The sequence below is a fragment of the Amphiprion ocellaris genome, chromosome 17, assembly GCF_022539595.1.
Source record: "Amphiprion ocellaris isolate individual 3 ecotype Okinawa chromosome 17, ASM2253959v1, whole genome shotgun sequence".
In the NCBI taxonomy this organism is placed as follows: domain Eukaryota; kingdom Metazoa; phylum Chordata; class Actinopteri; family Pomacentridae; genus Amphiprion; species Amphiprion ocellaris.
Window position 1 is genome coordinate 2,491,158 of NC_072782.1, and position 27,740 is coordinate 2,518,897.

At 38.1% G+C, this 27,740-nt stretch overlaps 2 protein-coding genes across 2 annotated transcripts in view; one reads left to right on the forward strand and one right to left on the reverse strand.

Moving 5' to 3' along the window:
• The first annotated feature begins 1,680 nt into the window (after positions 1-1,680).
• dusp4 (dual specificity phosphatase 4) lies at positions 1,681-16,112 on the forward strand. The gene is made up of 4 exons (XM_023293692.3): positions 1,681-2,268; positions 3,720-3,847; positions 6,752-6,971; positions 11,701-16,112. The coding sequence occupies exons 1-4, from the start codon at positions 1,899-1,901 to the stop codon at positions 12,087-12,089; spliced, it is 1,107 nt and encodes a 368-aa protein (XP_023149460.1). The 5' UTR covers positions 1,681-1,898; the 3' UTR covers positions 12,090-16,112.
• Positions 16,113-22,294: 6,182 nt separating this feature from the next.
• Positions 22,295-27,740, reverse strand: part of LOC111571154 (poly [ADP-ribose] polymerase tankyrase-1-like) — a 166,111-nt gene continuing 160,665 nt past the window's right edge. The window contains exon 33 of the mRNA XM_055004022.1: positions 22,295-26,348. Within this exon, the coding sequence (XP_054859997.1) occupies positions 26,262-26,348 (87 nt within the window). The 3' untranslated portion in view covers positions 22,295-26,261. The remainder of the gene's footprint in view (positions 26,349-27,740) is intronic.

Genomic DNA, 27,740 nt, shown 5'->3' on the forward strand with positions numbered 1-27,740 from the left:
ATCCATGCGCTCACGCATCACCGGCCATAACTCGCGTCATTAACCCACTTTTAAAGAGTTTTAGAGCTCAGAATTTATGTGTCTGTTTTTTTGCTCTCAGTCTGTTTGTGTTGGGGCATCTGCATTTTTGTCCTTCCCTCCTGTCATCGCTCTGCCCTCCTTCCTCTCGTAACCATGGAAATGAGATCAACATGCAAATACCTGAGCACGCTCAGATAGAAGATGCAAATCGCATCCGTTTGTAGGATTACACACCCACACACACAGATGCACACTCAGACGTATAGGCCGGCCTGCACACACACACACTCACATACGTAAGCACGCCTACCTGCAGGCCGCCACCAGCAGACTGGAGTGATTTATAGGTGAAGCAGTCCTTCACCCACTGAGCCGTACACAAGAGAAACCAAACACAGCTGAGCCAAAAGTAAACAGAAGGACAGTAGAATCAAAGTTTGAGAAAATATTGGAAGTTATGTTCCATTTTCATCACTTTCAGGCACTTTAATCGATCACTGTGTCCTCAAGAAACAGTTTTTTTGTCTAATCATTGCAACTAGGGATGTCCGATATCGGCTTTTTTGCCAATAACCAATATGGCGATATTGTCAAACTCTCAATTTCTGATTCTGATATCAACCGATACGATATATGTGGGCTATTTAACTAATTTTAGGTACCTAGGATCTATCTATCTATCTATCTCTCTCTCTCTCTCTCGCTCTCTCTCTCTCTCTCTCTCTCTCTCTCTCTCTCTCTCTATATATATATATATATATATATATATATATATTCTTGCATATTTTTTTTTCTTTTTGTTTTGTTATTGTTTCGGTCTGGAACAGGTGCACAATGCATTTCACTGTGCATTATACTATGTATAATTGTGTTTGTGATAAATAAAGGTCTTGACTCTTGAGTTTATTTTGCTAGAAATTGGTAAAAATGAGCCTCTATTAATCCCACAGTGAGGAAATTTGCAATGTTACAGCAGCAGAGGGGAGTGTAGAGAACATTAGTAAAACAAAAATACAGTATGCTGATTAATCCGTCAGTAGATTCATCTGGATGTGGAAAACAACAACATCGCACATAACAAGAGTCTTATATGAGTAGAAAGACTGGTATTGCACAGATTCCTTCATAAAACACTGATATTTAACACACAGATTCTTGACTGATGATACAGCAGCCTGCATTTTCATGCTTTTATAATTACCGAAGAATAAAAAATTATCATTTTGTGCTCATTTAGGCACATGCAAGCTATTTTTTCTCCACATTTAAGCATATTTACTAGGCTATTACAAGTTCACAACCTTGATTTCATATAAACTAGCCATAAAAAGGGCAGAAATAATTTAATAGAGTCATCGTGTTGTTTGCAAATGAACAAAATAAAGGTGAGAAGCTGCTTTTGTTGCTTTGAATCTGAGGTTTTTGACTGTAAAAATGCGTTTAACCTCTTTATTGTGTTCTGTTTTCATGACTCCACTGCACCCTCACACAGTCTAATCATCTCCAGTCCCGTCGCCTGTCGTTTCATTGATGTCTGTTTTCTTTTTTTTCCCCCTTTTTTTATGAATGAACGGCAGAGGAGGAAGGGGCACGGGCGGCTGGACGCGCTGCGATTGGCTGCTGGCGGTTGACGTCACCTCCGCCGTGACGCGATGCAGCCATTCATAAAAAAAGGAAAAAAGAGAAAGAAGAGTCCTGTGGAGAACCACTCAGAAGGAGACAGAAAGACAGAGAGGAAGGCTGAATGGAGAGGACCGAGGCGATGCGCGGATAGAGGAGAGGCGCAAAAGGAATCCGTGCGCCTTCTCCAGCTTCAGGAGCGGTGTCTTTTTTAAATCTATTTTTTACTGTGGGGCTTGGAGGAGATCTGCTCTGCCATGGACGAGCTGTGTGAGATGGACTGCACGGTGCTGAAGCGGCTCCTGAAGGACGACAGCGCCAAGTGCCTGCTGCTGGACTGCCGCTCCTTCCTCGCCTTCAGCGCCGGACACATCCGCGGCGCCGTCAACGCCCGGTGCAACACCATCGTCCGCCGCCGGGCCAAGGGCTCCGTGCTCAGCCTGGACCAGGTCCTGGCCGGGGACGAGGAGGTCCGGGGCCGCCTGCGCTCCGGGATGTACTCGGCCGTGGTGCTGTACGACGAGAGGACGCCGGACTCGGAGGCGGTGAAGGAGGACAGCACCCTGAATGTGGTGCTCAACGCGCTGTGCAGGGACTCCTCCGGCTCCGACATCTACCTGCTCAAAGGTAAATGCAAGAATTATTACCCTGCAGGTTGAAATGATGGAATAAAAACAACAGATTGGCTTCATTTCTCCATCTGGAGCAATAAAATGTAATGTTCCTGATGCGTAAATAGGTTTTAAAATGAGCATAAATAACATTTACGCACGCAATAATCTGGATTCTACCAGTTAGAGCAAATTTAGAGCCTTTTTCTTATCTTTCATGTTGAAAAGGTCAATGAAATGCTTGTAAATATACAGATAAATAACAATAATAGTTGTAAATTTAACAAGTAGCCTAATTAAAGTGGATCAATCTGGGTCATATTGTTTTATATCATCCATATAGATATTAAAATGCCCTTTTGACTGTGTTGCTCTATCTATGTATTCATTGTTTTTATTATTTTTGATCATAAATAATATTTACACATGCAATAATCTGGATTCTACCCGTTAGAGCAATTTTAGTCCCTTTTTTTTTTATCATTTATGTTGAAAAAGTCAATATTTTGGTCTGAAGTGCGTCTATAAAAACAGATAAATAACAATAATAGTTCTAAATTTAACAAGTCTTAACCTCATATTGTTTTATTCTATCCATGTACTCCATTTGACTGTGTTGCTCTATTACTATATTCATTAGTATTATTATTTTTTTACAACACACACACTCACACAGACCAATGGCTAAGAGCTGAGTGAATGAGGTAATGCTGATGCATTGAAGCCACATCAAACCGGAGGGACTTACAGGACACACATGATCATTTCTGCAAAGCGTTGGGGCAAAATTACAGATGGGGAGCTGTAAAATCAGAAAAAAAAATCAACAGTGGATTCACCCAGACTATATTTAGACTGCAGGAAATCAGACAAGCAAAGCTGCTGCTGCTGCTGCTGCAAGCTGTGGCGCATTCTTTTTTCTTTTTTTGTGTCTGTGTGTGTGCATCCTAATGATGCAGACGCCTTCAAGCACAAAGTGTGTACATGCAGCTCATAAATGATGACATTTAATCTGATTTGATCCTCAAGGTGCAGCACAGAGCAGTGGTCAGATTTGAATATATATATATATATATATATATATATATATATATATATATATATATATATATATATATTCAAATCCACGGCGAGTAGACAGAGCACAGATCAGGTCAGGGGTGGGTTTAATAGACTTTATGTCAGACTAACTGGATGCAGATGGGAGAAAATCCTGGTCCAGATTATGCCTGGATGTTAAATGTGTGCTGCAGTGTGTTGTGTGCATTCAAACCTCAAACAAAAAGCCTCTATTTCTGTCATTTTCCTCTCGTATGTACTCATGTGGTGGATTCAACCTGCCCCGTTTCACTGTATGATGACTTCAGATGTGCTGTTAATAATTAAAGGTGTTCCCCGCTCCTTCCTCTACAACAAAGCCCCGCGTGTGACGCATCGCATTTGACCGTGTTGTCTTTTTATTTAAAGGGGGATACGACAGATTCTTCTCGGAGTATCCAGAGTTTTGTTTAAAGACCAAATCCTTACCGTTCCTCAGCAGCCAGTCCAGTGTCGACTCGGCCTGTTCATCATGTGGAACGCCGCACAACGACCAGGTGAGCCTCCTCCACCTTTTTTCAGCCTGAAAATGACATCCATCACCCTCAAACTGGTGCTGCATAGCATGTGTACGTAAAAATAGCAGATAATAACAGTGACAAGTTAGATTTGAAGCATTCGCTGTTCACTCTGGCATTCATGTTTGATATTTAAATGATTAAAAATGACATCATCACGCCCTGCTTAGCTGATTAGTTTTTCAGTTTTACACGTTCCTGAGAGCAAACACTGCAGGTTATTTGCTTTGTCCAACCGAATTCCTTCCTTTTTTCACCTGAGAAATATTATGAAAAAACAACACATGGCTGCAGGTTTTTTTGGAATTTGAGCACCAAATAGTTCATTTTCAGCATTCTAGTCAATTTTTCTGCACCAGGTTGCTGTAAAAATGTCTTTATTTATGAAAAAACAACACATGGCTTCATGTTTTTTTGGATTTTGAGCATCAAACACATAATTTAATGTATTATGGTAAATTTTTATGCACCAATTTGTTCTTTTTTTGCACCAGTTTGCTGTAAAATGTCTTTAGTTATGAAAAAACAACACATGACTGAAGGTTTTTTCAGAGTTTTAGCATCAAATAGTTCATTTTCAGCATTCTAGTTAATTTTTCTGCACCAATTTGCTGTAAAAATGTCTTTATGAAAAAATACTAAAAACAATAGAGATTAATTCAAAATACACTGGAATAAGGCACTCTGTGTCAATTTCAAATGTTTATTCTGTTGTAAAATAACTTTTTTTAAGCCACATTTCCTCATCCGTTCTGAGACTTTAAACCTTCAGCTGTGCACTCACAGGATGCTTCTTTAGTCTCTCGGCCAAAATGCAAGAATAATTTCCTGAAAATTGTTGAAATTAGTGATCTGTCGTCACTGACTCACCTCTGCATCACTCCTGTGAGCTGCTTGTTTCTGCTGGTGACCTGTTGTTTTCGATGCTCGCAGTCACATGTAGGTTGGGTTTAATTGGACTGGAATGCACCAGGAAGAGACAACCCAGCCTCTGTGTGTTTTCTAAGAAAAAAAAAGCTTGATCGTCTCTGCCGTGCCGTCAGGTGCGTTTTAAATCAAGGAATCCTGCAGCTTCCGGTGGACGTGAAGTGAAACAGCCGGCTGAGTGTTTCCCTCTCACCCTCCCTCTCCTCACATTACATCTCTTAGCAGCATCGATCATTTCCTGACGCTGTGTCAGTACTGAGTTCGTCAGCAGCGGTGACATAAACAGACAGAAGCTTTTGTCAATAAGTCACACTGCCGGTCGTAAACCAGAGACTAAAATGACACAAATAGACCCAAAAACTAGAAAAAATGACAGAAAAAATAACTCAAACTGACAAAATAAGCAAAGAAATGACACAGAATAACAGAAAAAAACGTCTTAAAATGAGACAAACTGATAAAAACATGCAAAAAAGATTACAGAAAATTCAAAAATGACAAAAGAAAAAATCTGAGAAAAAAGTGACACAAAAAGATGCAAAAATGAGTCATACTGACAAAATATGCAAATAAATAACATAAAATAGCACAAAAAATGAAACAAAATGTCACAAAAATGGCAAAAAAGACACAAAAACGACAAGAAATTATATGGAAATGATACAAGAAGTGACAAAATGACACAAACTTGCCAAAAATCTGCAAAAAATTACAGATAACAGAAAAAATTTAAAAAATTACATAAAAATGCAAAAGTATCAAAAAACATGCAAAGATGACAAAAATTAAACACAAAGACGCATAAATTACACAAAATGTGCAAAAAAGAGTAAAATAGGCTTTAAAAAAATATGAAAGCCAGGTCACGCTCATGCTGAAGTCATCTGGTGTCTGTGCTGCTGGCTGAGACAGTAGACTCTTTGTCTTAGCAAAGGAGTGTCCAACATGCGGCCCGCGGGCCAAAAGTGGTCCTCCAGAGGGTCCAATCCGGCCCTCAAAGTGTAAAAATTCCAGAGAAGACATTAACTGCAGATTGTAAATTAGTAAAACTATACATTTAAAATCATTTCTAGACCATGACAAGTTGTTTTGACCATAATGTAAAATACTAGATTGTTCATTGTTCTTGTGTTGTTTTGTATCTAATTTTTGTAATATTTTGTCTAGTTTTTGTTGTTTTTTGTCTGACTTCTGTCGTTTGTCTCATGTTTTTGTCGTTTTGTTTCTCGCTTTTGTAGTTTTGTGTTTCCTTTTTGTCTCGCTTGGGTTTTTTTGTCTTTTTTTTGCCATTTTGTAACTTTTTGTCAATTTTTTTGTCTCTTTTTTGGTTTGTTTCATGTCTTTGTCTACTTTTGGTCATTTTGCGTCTCATTTTTGGAATATTTTGTCTTGTTTTTGTTGTTTTTTGTGTTTTTCTTCTGACTTGTCGTTTTGATCATAAAGTAAAATCCTCTATGGTTCAGTTCCAGATGACTAAATGTTGTGTTCCTTTGTCGACACTCTGTGATCTGGAAGTTGTGATGTGGAAATGATAAACTGAGGCTGAATGTTGCTGAAATTGAACTTATTTTGCTTCATAAATTTCAGGTTGTTCATGATGTTTTGTAAAAAGATAATTCCTTAAATGTGAACATTTTCAGAATGTACTTTTTTGCACTAAAACAAAGGAAACATGTGGAGTTGTGGTTATTTCTAGGTTATTATGCTGTGATTTTACTGGTCACTGGAGATCAAACTGGGCTGAATGTGGAACCTGAACTAAAATGAGTTTGTCTTAGTGTGTACGCTGGGTTTCATTTCGCTGTGACCCGGGCCCAGAGATGTTTCTTCAATAAATGACTCCGTAAATAAGGCCTCATCTGCTGAGGGAGTTGGACTAAATCTGTCTCCTCTTTGCTGTTTAATTAGGAAATATTAAATTAAATATCACCTTTTTTTTAAATTTGGGTTTCCCAGGGCGGCCCGGTTGAGATCCTCCCGTTCCTCTACCTTGGCAGCGCCCTGCACGCCTCGAAGAAGGAGGTCCTGGACGGCATCGGGATCTCCGCCTTGCTGAACGTGTCGGCCAACTGTCCCAACCACTTCGAGGGGGCGTACCAGTACAAGTGCATCCCTGTGGAGGACAACCACAAAGAAGACATCAGCTGCTGGTTCCTGGAGGCCATCGAGTTCATAGGTCAGTGTGTGGACTCTGTGTGTGTGTGTGTGTGTGATATTAGCAGAACAATGCGTTCCCTCGGTGGATCTCCTCAGATGATATGAGCCTCTTTCAGCAGCAGTTTTGTTTTTTGGGTCACATGATGTAAAACGTTAATCGTAGTTAAGTGTTTGGCTGTTAGAGCATGGGTGTCCAACATGAGGCTTGTGGGCCAAAAGCGGTCCTCCAGAGGGTCCAATCCGGCCCTCAAAGTGTAGAAATTCCAGAGAAGACATTAACTGCAGATTGTAAATTAGTAAAACTATAAATTTAAAATAATTTCTAGACCATGACAAGTTGTTTGGATCATAAAGTAAAATACTAGATTGTTTGTTGTTCTTTTGTTGTTTTGTGTCTCATTTTTGTAATATTTTGTCTTGTTTTTGTTGTTTTTTTTTGTCTGACTTTTGTTTGTCTCATGTTTTTGTTGTTGTGTTTCCTTCTTGTCTCGCTTGTGTTTTTTGTCACATTTTTGTTTTGTGCTTTGCTTTATTCATTGTTTTGTGTCTCGTTTTAGCCATTTGTCCATTTTTTTTTGTCACTTTGTAACTTTTTTGTCTAATTTTTTTGTCTCTTTTTTGTATTGTCATTTGTCTCATTTTTTTGTCATTTTGCATCTCATTTTTGTAATATTTTCTCGTTTTTGTTGTTTTTTGTCTTTTTTGTCTGTCATTGTGATTTGAAATTTAATTTATTTTTCAGGTTGTTCATAATGTTTTGTAAAAAAAAACTAATTCCTTAAATGTGAACATTTTCAGAATGTACTTTTTTGCACTAAAGTAAAGGAAAGATGTGGAGTTGTGGTTATTTCTAGGTTATTATGCTGTGGTTTTACTGGTCCAGTCCACTGGAGATCAAACTGGGCTGAATGTGGAACCTGGACTAAAATGAATTTGACACCTCTGTATTAGAACTTTTAAATTCTAATGACAAGATGTGCAGAGCTGCAGTTAATCATCTAAATAGCTGCTGTTTTATTTTCTCTCAATGAAAACATATCTAGTATTCTTCCTTGACATCATCTGCCAATCAAACTCTGTGGGCGGGACTGTGATGTCTCTTCTTCTTCTGCATTTTCTCTTGATGCAGTTTCTGAAAAATGGCGTCTCATCTCCTCTTCTATTAACGTCAAACTAATTCCAAACGTCGCTTCTCGTCTGGAGTTTTTTTCTTTTCTTCCCAGAAAGCAGCTTTCAGAGAAGCGCCACGGAAAAAAGCTTTCATGTCCCAAAGTTGCTGTGCACATAAAGCAGACAGATGATGACAAATCTTAATTTATTACTCGGAATCTGTCACAAATTATTATTTACATGCAGGGACTTAATCACACACATCTGAGCCGAGGCACAGAATGAAAGAGGAGAAAAAAAAATGACGTAATACGCTGAAGGGTGAGATGGAGCGTTTGGAGTGATAAAATATTCCAATCAGTGATGTCTCTCTCTGCAGCGTGATGGTTTTGTGTGTTTATTACAGGCTTTTTGCTTTGCATGCCCGTGCTGTGTGTAGTCGCTGGTGTGCATGTGTGTGTCTCTGTGCTGTGAGTGTGTGTTGTGTGTGTGTTGTGTGTGTGTAGGTGCTGGTATGCGTCATAGTTAGCTGCTGTGGGACCAGAGTCTGACTCATCCACTGTTACCGGGTGAACAGACGCTGTGCCGGAGTTACCTGAAATCTGTCTGTTAGCGTGTGAAAGAGGAACGCTGAGACAGAAAGAGCAAAAAATGCATCTTATATCTGAGAAGGTGGTAGTTATCTGTCCGTGCATGACAGCAAACGTGTAATTCTGCTTCATATAGATGCAAAATACTGAATTAAACAATAAAAGGCGGGAAAATACACTTAATTTCATCTAAAATAAGGCAAAAAATGGCCTTATTAAGTTATTTTACGCTGTTTTCTGCACCCAGCGGTGCAGTTTTTATATATTTGTTTATGTTTTATGTGACATTCGTGGTCTTTTTTTTACAGATTTAACTCGCTGGACTCTCTAAAACAGGGGTGTCCAACATGCGGCCCATGGGCCAAAACTGGTCCTCCAGAGGGTCCAATCCGGCCCTCAAAGTGTAAAAATTCCAGAGAAGACATTAACTGCAGATTGTAAATTAGTAAAACTACAAATTTAATTTCTAAACCATGACAAGTTGTTTTGATCATAAAGTAAAATATTGCTCATTTGTCATTTTGTGTCTCATTTTTGTAATATTTTGTCTATTTTTGTAATATTTTTGTCTCATTTTTGTCATTTTGTGTTTTGCTTTATTTATTGTTTTGTGTCATTTTTGTCATTTTGTTTATCGCTTTTGTCATTTTTTGTCTCGTTTGTCCATTTTTTTGTCTCTTTTTTTTGGTTTCGTGTTATTTGTCTCATTTTTGTTATTTTGTGTCTCGCTTTTGTCGTTGTGTCTCGTTTTTGGAACATTTTGTCTAGTTTTTGTTGTTTTTTGTCCTTTTTAAAGTAAAACACTATATATTTATAGGTCATTATGCTGTGATTTTACTGGTCGGGCCCACTGGACATCAGATTGTGTTGAATGTGGAACCTGAACTAAGATGACTTTGACACCCCTGGTCTAAAACATCGGTCCGGTTTATTCAAAGACACAGATGATGTTTTGGTTAATGAGGTGTCGCCAAGCCGGAATAAGTGAGTTTAAGTGAGAATTTTGTTTTGGTTTTGTCGTTTCTGGGAGGATTTGTTTAGATCAGTTAATTATTAGTTATTCTCATCAGTTTTATTGTTTATTGGTTTAATATCACATGAAATAGAAGCATCCTGAACATTTATCAGGTCATCATTTTTCAGGTTTATTTGCATTTATAATCACCAATGTATCTAAATCTTTAACTCAGTTAAAAAACAGACTTTTTATGACAAGCAGGAGGTTGCAGGGTGAAGCTCTGACTGGTAGTTTTAACATTAAGTTGGAAGCGTGGCCGGCAGTAATGGACAAATGAAGTCCCTCCATTATATCCTTCACATTCTGTGCCTTTAATTTCCTGCAGGCCGCCACACGTGCTCACTAATGTCCAACTGATCACACAAGCTGATGGAGGAAATGAAGTTACTGTAAATGCTTGAATCAAACTATTGCCCAAATCTGGTTATTCTCCAGAACAAAGTAATAGTGAACGCAGTTAAAGCGTCGGAGCCAGAAATAGGACAGGGGAGGAAGTGTGAAAGAGACGCTGATGACTCAAACGTTGCACTTGTGTGTTTCAGTTTAAATGTGATTTGCTGCTTTCTCACTTTGAGGTTAGTTATCGGTTTGACTGTGCAGAGAGGGGAGGGCATGCGGAGGAGAGGAAATGAGAGGAAAGCGTCACCGTACATCTGTTGTGTCTAAAATGGTCGGTGGCTGCAGCAAACGCACGTTTAGGGCGACAATTTGGTGATTTAATGATGTCTAAATGGAACGATGATGGGAAATTGCTGCTTATTTGATTATTTTGTTAACTGCTAATACCTTTCATTGTAATTTTCTCAATCAGTTTGTAATCATTCAGTCCACTAAATGTCAGAAAATGAGTCCAAGGTGACCTCAACCTTATGTTTACTGTCATAAAAGATTTAGAAAGCCTGCAAATACTGAGAAGCTGAAGCTGTTTAATTTTGGGCATTTTTTTCTTTGCATCACAAATTGTTTCCGCTTTAGTTTGAAGCATGAAGGACTGGTGGAAATATGCTGTCAACTGTTTAATGCTAATAGAGATTTACAGTATCTCAGTGCTCTCATGCTAACTGGTGCCAAATAACTGAAAGGACAGATGGAAACTTCCTGTTCAAATGAAGCGACACAAACATGCTTGAAGCCCTTTGCTTTAAGGGGAAAAAAAGAAAATATTCAGTTTGGTTAAGTTCACACTGAACTCACTATATCATGTAATTACAGAAACAAAATATAAGCAAGATAGCATCTATCTAGATCAGGGGTGTCAAAACAAAAAAGAGACAAAAAAGTTACAAAGCCACAAAGAAACGGACAAATGACACTAACGAAGCAAAAAATGATAAAAGTGAGAAGCAAAACAACAAAAAAGTAGACAGTACAAGTGAGACAAAACAACACAAAACGACAAAAACAAGAAACAAAACGACAAAAACATGAGACAAACGACAAAAGTCAGACAAAAAACAAAAACAAGATAAAATATTACAAAAATGAAGCACAAAATGCCAATGAACAATCTAGTATTTTACTTTATGATCAAAGCAACTTGTCATGGTCTAGAAATGGTTTTAAATTTATAGTTTTACTAATTTACAATCTGCAGTTAATGTCTTCTCTGGAATTTTTACACTTTGAGGGCCGGATTGGACCCTCTGGAGGACCAATTTTGGCCTGCGGGCCTCATGTTGTGTTCCTTTGTAGACACTCTGTGATCTGGAAGTTGTAATGTGTAAATGATAAACTGAGGCTGAATGCTGCTGAAATTGAACTTATTTTTGTTAACAAATTTCATGTTGTTGATGTTTTGTAAAAAGATGGTCAGAGGATAACATTTCTCTTTAGCATTCTGTGGGAAGTGTGTACAAATGTTGCGATATTTGACTTGATGAGTGTAAACTTCAACCTGCTAACCAAGTTATTATTGTTGATCTTTTGGTGGAAATCTATGGACAGTGTGCAGATTTTTGCATTTGCTTCTTAAAGGTGACTTGTATGTGTTGTCCATGGAGTCCTCTGACTTCTGACCTCTCCTTCCTCAGATTCCGTACGGGACTCCAGTGGGCGAGTGCTGGTCCACTGTCAAGCCGGCATCTCCCGCTCCGCCACCATCTGCCTCGCCTACCTGATGAAGAGGAAGCGGGTGCGTCTGGACGAAGCATTCGAGTTTGTCCGCCGGCGCCGCAGCATCATCTCCCCCAACTTCAGCTTCATGGGCCAGCTGCTGCAGTTTGAGTCGCAGCTCCTCGCCACTTCCTGTGCAGCCGAAGCGGCCGCCACGGCGAGCCCGCTGCTCGGACCCAAGGCGACGGCGACGACCGCCTCGACGGCGGCCTCGCCCACCTCTCCGTTCATCTTCAACTTCCCGGTGTCGGTGGTGAACCCGGCGTACCTGCACCACAGCCCCATCACGACCTCCCCCGGCTGCTGATGGACGGCCGGCCGGCCGCGGCCTTCCCTCTACCTTTGCTAACGTGAGCACAGACTGGGCCGGGAGAGCCGACCACTGCAGTATGTTCATGCTTCCAGGGCAGGGAGGAGAGAAGCATCACGGTGCCTGATTCAAAAACTCACAAGACTGAAAACAAACTTCTTAAACCAGCCAACGCTCCTTCCATTTTAACACAAGATTTCTTCAGATCGACCAAAAATGAACTGGCTTTTTCTTTCAGATGGAGTGTTGGACTGATGCACCCTCTTCCTTGACAAAAAACAACAACAACAACATACACAGGGACACACTGAAGCTACGTGTCCACTAGATGCGTTTTTCTTGCACGTAAACGCTCATGTGACCGTATGTGCATTTATACCTCATGCAGCGTCTGCTCCCAAACTGCAGGGGGCAGTGTATCGCAAACACACGTCTACCTGGTCTACTCTAGTAATAAACTGGACTAGACTCGAAGTTTGCCGTTGTTTTCACCACTTACAACATGGCATTTTACCGAATAGTTGCATTTCAGCAGTCAGTTTTAATTTCACACCATGAATAGTTCATAACCCGGTTACCATGGTGATGAATCGTATAAATGCCTGAACTTCTGCTGCTAGGATCTCCTATTCTTCCGCGTGTCTACGTCCGCGTAGTTAGAAAAATTCAGACGTGGAAATTTTCCACGTGAGAAGGGCCGTGTGAGGGGGCGTGGCTGCTAAAATGACGTAATTCGTCCGCACAGAGCTGCTGAAATTCTGTCATGTGACCAAGTTGTGACCCGCCCACCATGCGTGTGATTTTCAGATGCGGGAAAACACATCTAGTGGACCCGTACCTTAACACACAACTCAGAGAGGCATGAGCAACAGCAAAACTCTCTCTCTTCTCTCTCTCTCCCACACACAAACACATTCATGACTACCGACTGAATAAGCTCAGTATGAAGACGGGCTGTTGCTATGGAGACGACAGGTCTTTAGGAGAGGAGATGGACACAGGAAGGAAGGAGGAATTTTAAGCACCCGCTCTTTCCCCCCTTTTGGGTGTCCCTCCTGTTGCCGGACAAAAGAGATGGATGGAAAAAATAGGGGAGGAGACGGTGATAGAAAGCAGGAGCCTCTTCAGTGACAGGTGCTCCGCCGGCGATCCGACCGGAGCTTCCTGTCTTTCATACGTCCTCTTCCTCTCCCCCATCCACCTTCCCCCTCCTCTCATCTCCTTTTCATCCTTTTATACTCCTCCTCTCCCCTCATCCTCTCATCTCTTTGCCTCTCATCTTCACCCTCCCCTCCACTCCGCTCCTCCTCTCCTCAGCAAAGAAGCTAAATAAATAAAATCAGAAGCCAAATAAAGAGCAGGTTCCATGTAAGCAGACCGGGAAACCCCTCTACAAGGCCCCTGACACATGCTTTAGGAAACCCCTTCTGTTACATCACTAAAGAAAGTTGTTTTGGATGAAAGGGCTGAAAAAAAACACCAGAAGAAGAGAGTGCCGTCTTAGAAATCAGTGGCTGAGCATGCTTTGTTTCTGTGTCTTTTCCTGGATTCTCCTTTTTAGATCAGATTTTAGAGCTGGAAGACAGCCACTTAAAGGACCATACTGCTGGTTTTGTATGTTTTAATCCACTATGAATAATGTATTCTTTACCACTGATGATTTTCCAAAACATACACAAATTTTTAGATCTTGTTTTCAGTTCTTCTCAGCAGGTTTATTTTTACAGCGGACTGAGATGAACGGAAAACATCGACTCTTATTATGTGCTTTGGAAAATTCTGTTTTTTTATTTTTAGGTTCGTGGGCTAAAAGGTGCATCATCCCAATGGTCCTTTAAGGTGTTTGTGCCTTGTTCATGAAGGTATCCTGTGGATTTACACGTCCCTGGATCTGCCAGCAGGGTGTTGATTTGGTTTTTTTTTTGTAGTAGCTGCTTAGAAATTACTGAATGTTGGTCAGACTTCTAAAATAATCTCAGTGCAGAACGGACTCTTTTTCCACAACGTCACCAGAGCAAAAGCTTCTCAATCACACAAATGCACACATATAATGTACACGAGTACTTTGACAGATATTATAAAACCTATAAATACTTACATTAAAAAGAGCAGTTAAACAGATTCACCAAAACTATGAAAACATGGAAACTTCCTCCTCTATTCCACATTTCCTGCCATTTGCAGAAAATTGAAAGTAATTTGTGGAGAATTCAAGTTACCAAACAAGAAACAAAAAGGATATATGTAAATTGTAAAAATACAATTTTGAATTTGTGTAAATGATGTTCTAGGGCAGGGGTGTCAAACTCATTCTAGTCCAGGTTCCATATTCAGCCCAGTTTGATCTCCAATGACCAGTAAAACCACAGCATAATAACCTATAAATAACCACAATTCCTAATATTTCCTTTGTTTTAGTGCAAAAAAGTGTGTTCTGGAAATGTTCACATTTAAGGAATTATCTTTTTACAAAACATTATGAACAACCCCAAATTTCTTCAGAAAAATTCAAGTTCAATTTCATCAACATTCAGCCTCAGTTTATCATTTCCACATTACAACTTCCAGATCACAGAGTGTCTACAAAGAAACACAACATTTAGTCACAGCTATCTGGAATTGAATGATGTAGTATTTTACTTTTATGATCAAAACCAGTCAGACAAAAAAAAGACAAAAAACAAAAACTATACAAAATATTACCAAAATGAGACAAACGACACAAAACACAAAAAAGAGACAAAAAAATTAGACAAAAAAGTTACAAAGCAACAAAAAAGATGAGACCAACGACACAAGCGAGACAAAAATGACACAAAACAACAAAAACGATACACAAAACAATGAATAAAACAAAGCACGAAATGACAAAAATAAGAAAACAAATACTAGCGAGACAAACAGGAAAACTCAAAACAACAGACGAAAACATGAGACAGAAACGACAAAAGTCAGACAAAAAAAACCCCAAAAAATATTACAAAACGGAGACACAAAACAACAAAAAATGAGACCAAAAAGTTACAAAGCAACAGAAAAATTAGACAAAAAATGACAAAAGCGAGAAACAAAATGACAAAAAAAAAAAAAATAGACAACACAAACATTTTACAGATTTACAATTTGCATTTAATGTCTTCTCTGTAATTTTTACAGTTTGAGGCCGGATTCGACCCTTTGGAGGGCCGCTTTTGGCCCACGGGCCTCATGTTGGACACCCCTGCTCTCAGGTCATATAGCCTCTGATGTTGTCACAGATGCACCCAAATCCAAATCACTGATTCATTCACTTTTAATAATTATAATAATGGGAAGGTGCACTTAAAAGTTAGTTCTAATTATAACCTTCTACACAGCTTCCTTAGTAGCACTTACAATCCATTCAACAATAACAAAAGCAGTGACTTTTTTGGACATCACACCAAAACAGTTGTTTAAATCTTCATAATATCACAATCTGAGACATTTGCGTTGCTTCTGCTCCTCACCAGGTTAAGCTCTAAACTGTGCTTGACGTACAAAGGCAAAAAAAATCCACACACACGCGGTTTAAAAGAAAACAAACCTTTTCCTGTTTTTGAAGATTGTCGGCACCTATCTCTGTAGCACTTTCAAGTGATGCAATATTGTATTTGTAATTTCTGATTGATTTGCACATCATGGCGATGCTCAGACTGACTGCTTTGTCCATGTAGAGAGAGAGAGAGAGAGAGAAAAGAGTCAATCAGTGAAAAATGCAATACTTTCTACACGAGTGTGATCTGTACCTGTCCAACTGTCTGCCTCTCTGTGTTAGTCCGTCTGTCTCCACTGTGTCTCCGTCTGGTCGACGCTGTTCACCCGTCATGGCAATATCAATCCTCAACTCTTTATATACATGCATACATACACACACATATGTATGCATATATATAAAACGAAACAGTTTCCCCTTGATTTTATTGTGGAATGAATGATCTGTGCATTTATTTATTACTGAAGATCCACTGTTGAATAAACAATGTTCTTAATTAAGTTGAATGGGCTTTTTTACATTTTTTATGCCAACATAAATGCAAAGGCCTCATATGAACCTATAATCACATCAGCAATTTATTTACACTAACAATTATATACTAGAATAACAGTTTTATGCTGTAAGTGAAATTCTGGGACAAGTAGGACTTTAGAAAATCACACACAAATGTATTAACGCAGTAGATAATTTAGCAAATGACTCACCTAATCACATATTCATGATGTGTTTTTAGCTGACACTTTTCCTCTTAAAAGTCATAAAAATCCAGTCTAATTATGTAAAGATTCAACTAATAGTCAATTGCATTTCAGTGAAAGTGACACAATAATCTAATGTCGTACAATCCAGCTTCACTGGGATAATTATTACCTTTTAAATTCTTAAATGTTTTAACTGAACCTTATATTTTACATGAAATGATTCAGGTGAAGTTTTATTATATATATATATATATATATATATATATATATATATATATATATATATATATATATATATATATATATATATATATATATATATATATATATTATATTTAAGAAAAGTAAAACTAAACTAGTAAGAAAAGCAATATGTTGTTTTCAAGAATAACAAATGATCTCTGGAATTTTTTTGTTATATCAAACAGTGAAAATCACCTCAAAAATCATTTTATTGTTATTATTATTATTATTATTATTATTATTATTATTAATAATAATAATAATAATAATAATAATAATAATAATAATAATAATAAGAAGAAGAAGAAGAAGAAGAAGAAGAAGAAGAAGAAGAAGAAGAAGAAGAAGAAGAAGAAGAAGAAGAAGAAGAAGAAGAAGAAGAAGAAGAAGAAGAAGAAGAAGAAGAAGAAGAAGAAGAAGAAGAAGAAGAAGAATACATTGAAATTTAAATTACATCCAGGCACAGCATATTAAAGCCCACCAGTCTAACTGTTATCTTATACCGCCATCTCCTGGTGAGAACATGCAATTGTCCTTATTCAGCCTATTTGAAATGATGAGTCACAAAACAAGTACAAACACAGCCCCATTTACATTCTAAAAGGAATAAGTTTGAACTCGTTCAAGCTAAATGAAAATAGTGCTGACAGACTCATTGCAGGAAAAATAAAACAACTCTGCTGCATAGGTTAGATTTAGAGGACAAAATAATAACTCTTCTGTGTGTCAAACATGAGCAATAAATCTTGCTGTGACTCATATTAACTATTAAAGTTAGGGGGGGTTAAAAGTAACATAAATTGAATTCCTTTTTTATTGAAAGTGGCTTTCTACAAACAGAAGAAACACAACAGGACAGAGGAGAAAATCATTCAAACAGTATTAAATCAGTGAATGCCTAGATTTATGTGTGTTGACAGGGATAATAAACTAAAAAAGTTCATATTCAGAAGAATAAATATTTACATACTGCATTATATATTGACTTGACTAGTGAATAATGTGCTTTCCTTTGCAAAAATAAAGAGATTTCCACTGTAAACTGTCAGAAAATGCACAAACCGGTGCAGAAAATTCACCAGATTGCAGAAATATTACACCCATGCTGCCAGTACCCCTGTTTTAATGTCAGAGTGAATTATGTGGACCACTAAAGTCATCAATGGCACTGTGATTTTTCTGATGTTTCAATGAAAATAGTATTAATAGTAGTAGTTTAAGGATTTTTTTATGGTCCTTGCAGCTGTAATTCCTTATCAGATAGACTTAATTGTGCACCAGCATCAACCTATTTAACATTCCTCTCCTTCTCATGCGCACTTTGTCAATTTTGTTGGGCTGAATTTGTTTTAAAATAAGTTTTTTGTTGATTCTACACATCTTACTGTGAAATGCTTTCACTAGTGCAGCATGGGATCACTAATATGTGCAACAGCGCCTCCCTGGAATGCGACGGCTTCCCATAGTCTTCCGTCATGTGGTCAAAGGTGGTACTGCAGCAGGTGACACCAGGTGACGTTGATTGATTTCTGTTGGTTAAAACGGTAGTAAACATTGCGTCGACGTCACCACGTCGGTTAAGTAAAAATAAACAGTGAACTAAAGTAAATTACGAAGCTAGTTTTGCCTCATTCCAGATAACTGAAGGCAATAAGTTAGAAAAAGACATTTAAGCGGAACAAATAGGAGTTTCCCACCTGTTGTTAACCGTGTATGTTAGCTAGCATTTCCAGCTAGCAGCGGAAGATGAGTTAGCTTCAACCGAACAACGAACTCAGTGAGAAATGTTGGATATTAACCACTTTGACACGACGAAGGAAAGAAGAACAGACTTCAAATACCGTGAGTCAGTATATCGTCTGTTTGGTATCTCTAACTACTTTGAATGTTAACTGCACCACAGTGGTGTAAATATTCTTGTATAGTATGAAGATAGTTCAGATATGTGTGCAGAGCTGCATCAAATAATGGATTAGTTGTCAACTAATAAATCTCTTGCCAACTAGTTTGATAATTGATTAATTATTTTTAATATTTTTTTAAGAAAAAAAACTATGAATTCCTTGCTTTCAGTTTCTTAAATAAATGTTTTTGTTTCTTTCCTCTTCCTGAATAACTTTGGGTTAAAAAAGGAGGATGTCATTTCTGGCTTTAGGAAACACCGATCAACGTTTTTCTCCATTTTCTGACATTTTATGGACAAATTTTCTTGTTCTTAGGTGTGTTGACAACCATACCTTCCCACTTTTCTCTGTCATACGTTGCATGTAGTCCAGTGTTGGCCTTCGATGTATCTGTCCAGTCCTTGATGTTGTCTGTATATGTCATTCTCTGGCATCCTCTTGAGTTCTTCTCTTCTATTTTGTCTGTTATTGCAAGATTCTCTATGCTATTCCTCCTCATCACGTCCTAGGAATTTAATTTTTCTCTGTTTGATGGTTGCCAGCATTGTTCTTTTCGCGTTTGCTCTCGTAATCACCTCTTTATTGGTTACTCTTTCCACCCACGATATCTTTAGCATTTCTTCGTAGGAACCACGCTTTCATTGCCTGGAGTCTCTTCTGCATATTGTTTGATATTGTCCACGTTTCGCATCCATATAGCAAGACTGACCAGATGTAGCATCTGAGGATTCTTAGTTTTGTCGGCATACTGATGTGTATATTCATGAAGATGGTCTTTTTCTTGTTAAAAGCATCTTTGATCTCGTGCTCTGATCTGCCATCTGATGTTAGCTTGCTGCCGAGGTAGTTGAAATTCTTGGTCTGTCTGATTTTGTTTCCTTTTGCTGTTATGTTATTATAGACAAAACAGCTCTTGATTTGACCGAGAAAAGAACTGACAGAATAATCAACAATGAAAATGATTGTCACCTGCAGCTGTAGGTGTGTGGCAGTTATATTTTCAAACTGTGGTTTAGTGATTAGAAGTTATCATTGTGATCTGTGATATGGGAGTCCAGAGACTAAATCGTTTCATCAGAATGAGATTTTTCTTTCCATGAGTTGTATTGGTTTATATATGTGTGTATAATGTATACATACTATATATTGTATCACTGTGTTTTCATGGACTACGTCACTGCTGGCTCCAGTCTGACTCCTGTGTTTACATTTTGCCTTTAACCTCCAGTGGTTAGACGGATTACAGAAAGTGCTGATTGGCTGTTTTTATCTATAGCAGGCTATTGGCCATTTGACTTTTTCCTCACTGTCTGGATTCACCAGATGGATGTTTGGGCTGATGAATCGCAGTGCTTATGTTCTTGGAAAGTGCTGAGCCTTCAAACGATTTTACCCTCATGGCCATTCATCTCCTGGCAAACACAGAAAATCTTTACCAACACTACTGGAAATGGGATATATTGGAGTTTGAGGACAGTTAACAGCTTCCCTAATCACAGACAAGAAAATAAATGCCCTGTGTTTTTTCTGATTTTGAGATGAACTTTCAGGGACTACACTTTAGACTGAAAATTAGAATTATTTATTACTGTCGGTTAGAGCTACAACAGATGTAGTCAGCTATTAGATTGATGTTCAACTACTTTTATAATCAAATAATTAGTTCTGAGTCAGTGTTTTAAGAAAAGAAGTCTAAATTCTCAGATTTCAGCTTGTTAAATTTGAATATTATCTGGTTTCTTTCCTCTTCGGGTTGTGAGAGAAACAAGATATTTGAAGGTTTTGGAAGCACTTATTAACATATTTTACTATTTCTGACATTTTATAGACCAAACAACTGTTGGATTAATTGAGAAAATAATTGACGGATTAATCAACAATTCAGTCCTGTTGATTAATTTCAGATCACACTGATGTCACAGATTGTAGTTTGACAGTAACGTGTGCAATGAAATATAAGAAAACTGAGAAAAACTGTGGCAGGTAAATAAAACACAATGACTCAGTTCAGCTCCTGTTCCTGTAGTTATAATGTAGCATCATACCCCAATGTGCCACTTAATTAGATGCACCTAATTAAAACCAATGCATAAAATTGTCTTAGTCGAGGTAATAATGTTCACTGTAAAATAAATAAAAGGTTTTAGAGGGGTGCGAATTCAATTAAGTGTTAATGTAAAGGTGCTTATAGATATTTCTAATATTTTTCCACCTTATTTATATAAATGAGACCAGAGAGCATGAAATTACAAAACTACATCTTAGGTCCATAGGTATTTGAACAGTGATAGAATTTTTCCTAATTTTGGCTTTGTATCCGACCACAGTGGGTTTGAAATGAAGCATAAATGTGTGGACCTTCAGCTTTAATTCAAGGGGTTTAATGATTTGTGGGATGCAAATCCTTTGCGGTCATTAACTGCCTGAAGTCTATAACCTGTGGACTTCACTAAATGCTGACTTTCCTCCCCTGAGCTGCCAGGCCTTACTGCAGCTGCCTTCTGTTGCTGCTGGTTTGTGGGTCTTTCTTCCCTCGGTTTTGCCTTCAGTAAAGCAAAAAGAGTGTGCAGTTGGGACTAGGTTTTTAAAAAATAACATTTCTTTACATTTGTTTACCTTTGGAAATGTTTTTTGGTCATTTTCCTGTGAAGTGTCATCCTGTCAGTTTGCAGCATTTGATTGAATCTGAGTGAAAAGATCTGCACATGTTAGAATTTATCAGTAGTCACATCATCAGTAAACACCAGTGACCCACTTCCACTGGCAGTCGTATATGACCATCCCATAACAGGATGTGTGGTCTGCTTTAGATCATGACCCCTTCTGTTGCTTTTCCGTATTTTCCTCTTTCCATCGTTTGGGTATATGTTTGTCTTTGTTTCATCAGTCCAAATAATCTTGTTCCAGAACTTGTCAGAGTTCTATCGATGTTTTCTAGCGGTTTAATCCTGTCTTTGTGATTTGGGGTGTTTGTGGTGGTTTGCATCTTGAGGTAATCCCTGAGTGTTTATATTCATGAAGGCAGCTCTTGTCTGCAGACCTGTTCCGCTTCCAGAGTGTTGGCAACTTGGCAAGATGCTTCAATCCTCCACTTTAGTTGTCTTCTGTGGTTCCCAGGTGTTTTAGTGTTGTTGTGCTCACTGGTGCATTCCTTCTGTTTGAGAACACTAAATTGTTGACTCGGCCATCTGTCTGATAGGTTTGTTTTTTTCTCAGTCTAATGATGGACTTTACCTTTCTGGGCTGGATATTGAACAGCTACCGAATGCAAATTCAGTACTTAGAACCAACTTCAGACCTCTGTTTCCTTAATTTGTCTTGAAATAACAATTATTGGAAACTATATGTGTAACTGCAGAAAATAGCTGTTAATAAGAACAGTTAATGTAATTTTTAAATTTAAGCTGAAAGTTTGTACTTCAATTACATAATGATTGTTTCATCTTAAGTACACCGTAATGCTGTACAGAGAAAAACATATAAAAACTGTGTACCTGTTCAAATATTTATGGACTTGGCAGATTGGCATATTATTGTAACAATAGCTACTTAATCCTGTAAGACCCAAATATAGAAAAGGAGCAAAAAAATAAAATTGGAATATATGTGTGTGTGTGTGTGTGTGTGTGTGTGTGTGTGTGTGTGTGTGTGTGTGTGTGTGTGTGTGTGTGTGTGTGTGTGTGTGTGTATATATGTATATATACATACACACACATACACACACACACACACACACACACATATATATGCTTTAGTTGAGAGAAATTAACAAAAAATAATGAATGCAGCGGTAAGTTTACTAACTGAATATGGATGTCAACAAAACAAGAACAAGAAGACACTTTAAATTCTTTTATTAAGGATTTTGTTCTTTCTGTACAGGAGTGAGGGAGTTTCTCTGTTCCATGTTCTAGCAGCTTGACAGCTCTGTACAACCGTCTGTACAACAGGAGGTCAGTCACATCTGATGAGGAGTGTGTTAATTCAACTGGTGGCTTTTGGTAGAAGGCAGGTCAGGAAGTGAGGCATGGATTGATTTCTTTTTTTTGTTGTTGTTTTTTTACACACACACACACCCTCCAAACTATTTACAACAAGATGGCTGACTGGCCCTTGAGACAAATCAATAGAGACAGACCAGCTACAACATAATTCAAATGGTTATCACATAAAAAAGATCTTTGAAAAGTCTTTCCAAGGAGGAAAAAAAAAACAAAAGAAAGAACCCAAAATCATCCACAAAAGACCCGTTAAAGGGCCATCTGGAGTTAGTTTATTTACAGTCTAATTTCAAACAGCTTTCTGATGCTAAATCATACAGAGCTGCTGACCTGAATGAGGTCAATGCTGTAAACTCCACATGCTCTCCATAAACTCAGAGAGCCAACTGTGACACTGCAGGTTCATCTGAAACCTCCGTCCCAGTGCAGAGGACAACAAAAGGCGTTAAAAGCAAACAGGAACGTCACATTTATCCGCTTTGAATTCTTATCTGAGCATTATGAATTGAGATCTAAGCGTGTTGTAACAAGCTAGATGTCTGAAAAACATATTTTACAAAAGGCCATGTAGGAAGTTAATTGCGTTCCAGTGCAGCAGCTTTAATCTTCCATTATAAAACTTCCTGTCATCCTGATTAAATGTCAGCCTTGTTCATTTTTCTAATTTCTGCAGTTGTTGTCAGTTATTGTCTCTACTTATTCATCTGCTTTTTGTTTTACTTAATTTCCCTGAAATGAATCGCAGAAGTTTGGGCTGCACAATGGAAGGGAAATGCTGATGTAGGATCTTTATAGCTTAAAAATAGACAAAAACAATGTTTAGATTATTAACTGAGGCTCTGCCAGCTGGCTGCTAAATGAAAAAAAAAAGATTTCAGGCTCAGTTTACAAGGAATCAATATTGGTTTGGACTCACTTCAGACTAAAAATCATTCTCTCTTTTCCACTGAATGTATGAATCAGCTGAAATCAGACAAAGTTAAAGCTCACAGTGTCGAGATAAAAATAAACCAACAATCAGAGCTGTTAGACTTTATCAGTTGTCTGTTTTATGTCCAATTAAAATCAAGCTAGAAAGATGTCTTTAAGTAAACTTAACAGACTTAACCAGATGCACTTTTCTTTCTCTCAAAAGCCTTTATATCCATTTTTATTCCACAAGTTTTCAAGGAATTTCAAAGACCATCAGCACAACTTGGTGTGACCTGATTAGAGGTAAATATAATTTCATGTGTGGTCCCATGTGATGTACAGTGTCATTAATTAAAACAACCATAAATAATAAACTATCAACAGAAACACAAAGAACTCAAGCTTATAGTTTGTAGTGTGAGGAGTGCTCATCTTCCATTATGACCATGTTGTACATGGTAGTTTACTATTTAGTACACATGTGTGATAGCTCATCTTTATGTACAACATATCTATTATCCTCATCATCGTCAGCCTCAGTCAACCTGCAGATTCCCGGTTATACAAAACTGTTTTATGGCTCGCTGAGGTACAGTGACAAGGCTCACTTTTCACATTTGTTTAAGGAGTGTAAACTCAGGAGTACAAAAAGAAAACAAACAGATGAAAGGCAGAAAACAAAAATGAAATACGCCTTAGAAATACACAAATAGAATGTAATCCTTACACTGTTATTCTACCCTTCAGGTCAGTGCTGCGAACGAGCAGTGCCTCCGTTGGACCACTAGAGAGCATCAACAGTTAGAGTTAAAGAGGAAAAAGGCCGGAAGGCAGCAGGTTTATGTAAACAACCAGATAAAAATGTGGGCCCATTTCAGACACATTAAATTACAAAACGAAAAAAAAAATGCTTCCGTTGAGTCACAGAGGTGTAACAGCACAAATGTGTGAATGCTTAAAATTCGCCTAACCCATTACGATTAATGACAAAGTGGGGTTTTAAAGAGAATAACATCCCTTTTTTTTTCCCCATCGGAAACTGTTTTACACGCCATACATTCAGTTTCTCTCCTAAAAGTAAAAGTAACAGAACTTTACACTAAACAGAGAGCAAGAACGCCACACAGAGAAAGCTGGACCTCCATCTTTTATCTCTGTAATGTGGCAGAAAGCATTATATACTGGCTGGAGTGGTAAACATAGAGCTTAATGTCGGTATTGAACACTTTGAGTGAGGTGTAATGAATGAAATGTTTGCCTTGGTTGCCAGTCTGTTTTACAGCAGTACTGAGAATTTGACCTTCATGAAGGTTATATTTTTTATTTCATCCTACCTATTTTTATCAATAGGGATATGTGAGATAATAGAACCCTCTGTATAATGCACCACAAGCTACATCCTTGAAAGTGATCATGAGGTTGAATCAACAGCTCTCTGAAACTGTTTCAACAACACTTGTTCAACAGTGTGTGTTTTTCTTAGCTTAGAATAGGTCTTTGTGGGTTGACTACGCTCGACAGTAAGCCCGATCAGTCCGCCTGCTGTAAAGGCAATGAGTACTGGTACTTTATCTGGAACAAATCAATGCATTTTCCTGTAATTTATCAACATTCAAGATGTGAAACTCCTTCACTTTCACTGCATGAAGATAGATTATTATCCGACTGCATTTGTTTTGGGTAGGTGTGCCTAATAAACCGGCAGCTGAGAGGAAATTTTGTACATTTAAGTGTCACAATCTTTGCGGTTTTATTGTTTAGTGAAAGTTCAGGCAGGTTTAGTTGGAGCGGAGCTGAAACAAGCTGCAACCACCATGTTTGAGTTCCTATAAAGCCTCCAAATTCTCTGCAGCAACACGAAGCCAGTAATGAGTTATTTTCAGATGATTCTTGGTGGAAATATCTATTCACAATAAGAGCAGAGAGGACAGTGTTGGCTTCTTGTTTTAGTCTGTTATTGTGGTTGTTTCTTGCTTGTCACAACTTCGCTCAACTTAGCTTCTTTTTCTGAACCCAAAAATGCCTTCAAAAGTTTGAAATATCTGTATGTGAAGTGCATGTTATTGTTCAGTGTATGGGGCTTGTTGTGTGCTGGCAGCAGCGGTTTTGAAATGAACTGGTTTGGTCCCAGTATGGACTGTAGTGGATTGCTGTCTTGTCGACTCCCGGGTATTCATCTACACTAATCTCTATTACTCATCTTTTCTGCACAACCATTTTCATGTATCTTCTTCTGTTTCGAAAAGTTATGAAAGAAAACAGAAATCTTGTTTTGTTTACATCAGCCTCACTGGTGGAAATGTGACATAAAAAGCACCGGATTTCTGTTCTCTTAGCACAACAATCACCGCTTCCTGGGAGTGACCTGGGGGTGTTGTTTTTGTTGTTGTAGATGATGCACAAAGCCCAAAGAGGACGTGATATCAAAACAACACATTAAAATCTGGGGGTAGAATATGTGAGCGGTGCAAAGGTGCAGGAACAGCAGCGTTTGTTTGGGTTTGGATTATGTTTTGTTGTAATTGCTTTAATTTTTAGATCATATCAGGGACCTGCAAAACAGCATCCTGGTGCACATCCACAAACAATAATCAGCACTTTCGCATTTCCATCTCAAAGTTAGACTTGATTAAAAATGATTTTGCTGTCTGCTGCTCTTGACTGAATATCTATTTTACCCCAAAACTAAAAAAACATTGTGTTTTCATCCTCCTCGTCTTCTTCCGTTTAGAGACTGTTCCGAGGATCTGACTCCTGCCCAGTCGGCACTTCTTGACCCGGTCCTTCTCAAGTTCAGCTCTGAGGTCTGAAACGCCTTACACTTCAGTTCCAAGTCCTCCTAGAGAGTCCACTACAATCTGGCCATCTTCACATCCAGCCGTGGCGGCGCTTTAGGACTTCTGCTCAGCAGTGGCAGCAGGTGTGGCCAGACTCTCTGGCTTCACAATCTGGTAGGTGATCAAGTATTCTGGGTAAGCCTGAGGACACAGAACGCATGAAGATAAAACTAAACGTTAGGATTTCAGCACTAGAAATCAGACAGAGTATATTAAAGCTTTTTGCCATCATTCAGCCAAAATCATACAGTAACCTTTTAGTTTATTGTAATTTAACTGTTCTGAGAGGAAACTAGACCTCTCTTGGCTGTTTTCAGGCTTTAGAAAGTTGTGTGATGAGAGACTGGCCAATAGAAGCTTTTTTTCAAAGGTGTCATTCATATTGGCTGTTCTACAAGTGCAGATGTGCCTACATGTCCTTTCAGATGGCAGAACGCCTGATTCAATGGCAGAAAAACTTGCTGCATAACAATCCAAAAAAGGTAATGCAGGCTTATTACAGAGTGTCTGACAGACAGGAATTTACATCCAGTAACTACTACACTCTGGGTTTACTATTCTTCTCAAGAACAAAGATAAACTGTGACTTCTTTTTCTTTTAATATTTAGATGTGTTGTTGGTTGGGTTGTGTAGCTGGATTTACTTTGCAAGATGGCAACGTATGGCTATGCTGATAATAGTGTAACCTCACTACTAATAGTAGCCAAAAGATCAGGGCCGTGGCTAATTCAGCTGCACGTTTATGTTCACATTTACAATCAAGTTTGTGTTGTCTGTTCATGTAAAGCATGGAAGAGGAGACTAAAAAAAGCCAAGAGATGCAGGATGATGGTTGTATTTTCAAATTCTGCCCACCTAGCTTTAAGTATATTAGAAGAGAAAGTAAATTAGCCACAGTGATGTTTAACTGGTTGTATTAGTCTTACATTTGAAATGCAAGAGTTTAGAATTTAGACTGTTGGACATTGGGTTCTGTAAAATTTTGATTCACATTTTTGAGTGCTTGCCTCAAGGGAATCCAAACAAAACTGAATGTTTTGGCGTTTCTCTGGTAAATTAAAAAAAGGTCTGGTCTTCAGCATACAAAATAAAGTGCTTGGAGATGATCTACACCACCATTCAAAAGTTTGGGTTCACCCAGACACTTTTCTCCATGTGGTAACATAACTGCACAAGGGTTTTCTAATCATCAATGAGCCTTTCAACACCATTAGCTAACACAATGTAGCATTAGAACACAGGAGTGATGGTTGCTGGAAATGTTCCTCTGTACCCCTATGGAGATATTCCATTAAAAATCAGCCGTTTCCAGCTACAATAGTCATTTACCACATTAACAATGTCTAGACTGGATTTATCATTCATTTAATGTCATCTTCATTGAAAAAAAAAACTGTAAGGACATTTCTAAGTGACTTCAAACATTTGAACAGTAGTGTTTATAGTGAATTTTTGAATATAAATAAAACTGAATTGAAATCTTATAAACAAAACTGAAAAATAATGTAAAAAAAACTAATAAAAATAACTTA

Bases quoted from the DNA above. Each gene is read 5' to 3' on its own strand.
- dusp4 (XM_023293692.3), top strand. From the start codon at position 1,899: ATGGACGAGCTGTGTGAGATGGACTGCACGGTGCTGAAGCGGCTCCTG. The intron at 3,848-6,751 runs GTGAGCCTCCTC...TGGGTTTCCCAG, and splicing joins GAACGCCGCACAACGACCAG to GGCGGCCCGGTTGAGATCCT. The intron at 6,972-11,700 runs GTCAGTGTGTGG...CTCCTTCCTCAG, and splicing joins GGAGGCCATCGAGTTCATAG to ATTCCGTACGGGACTCCAGT.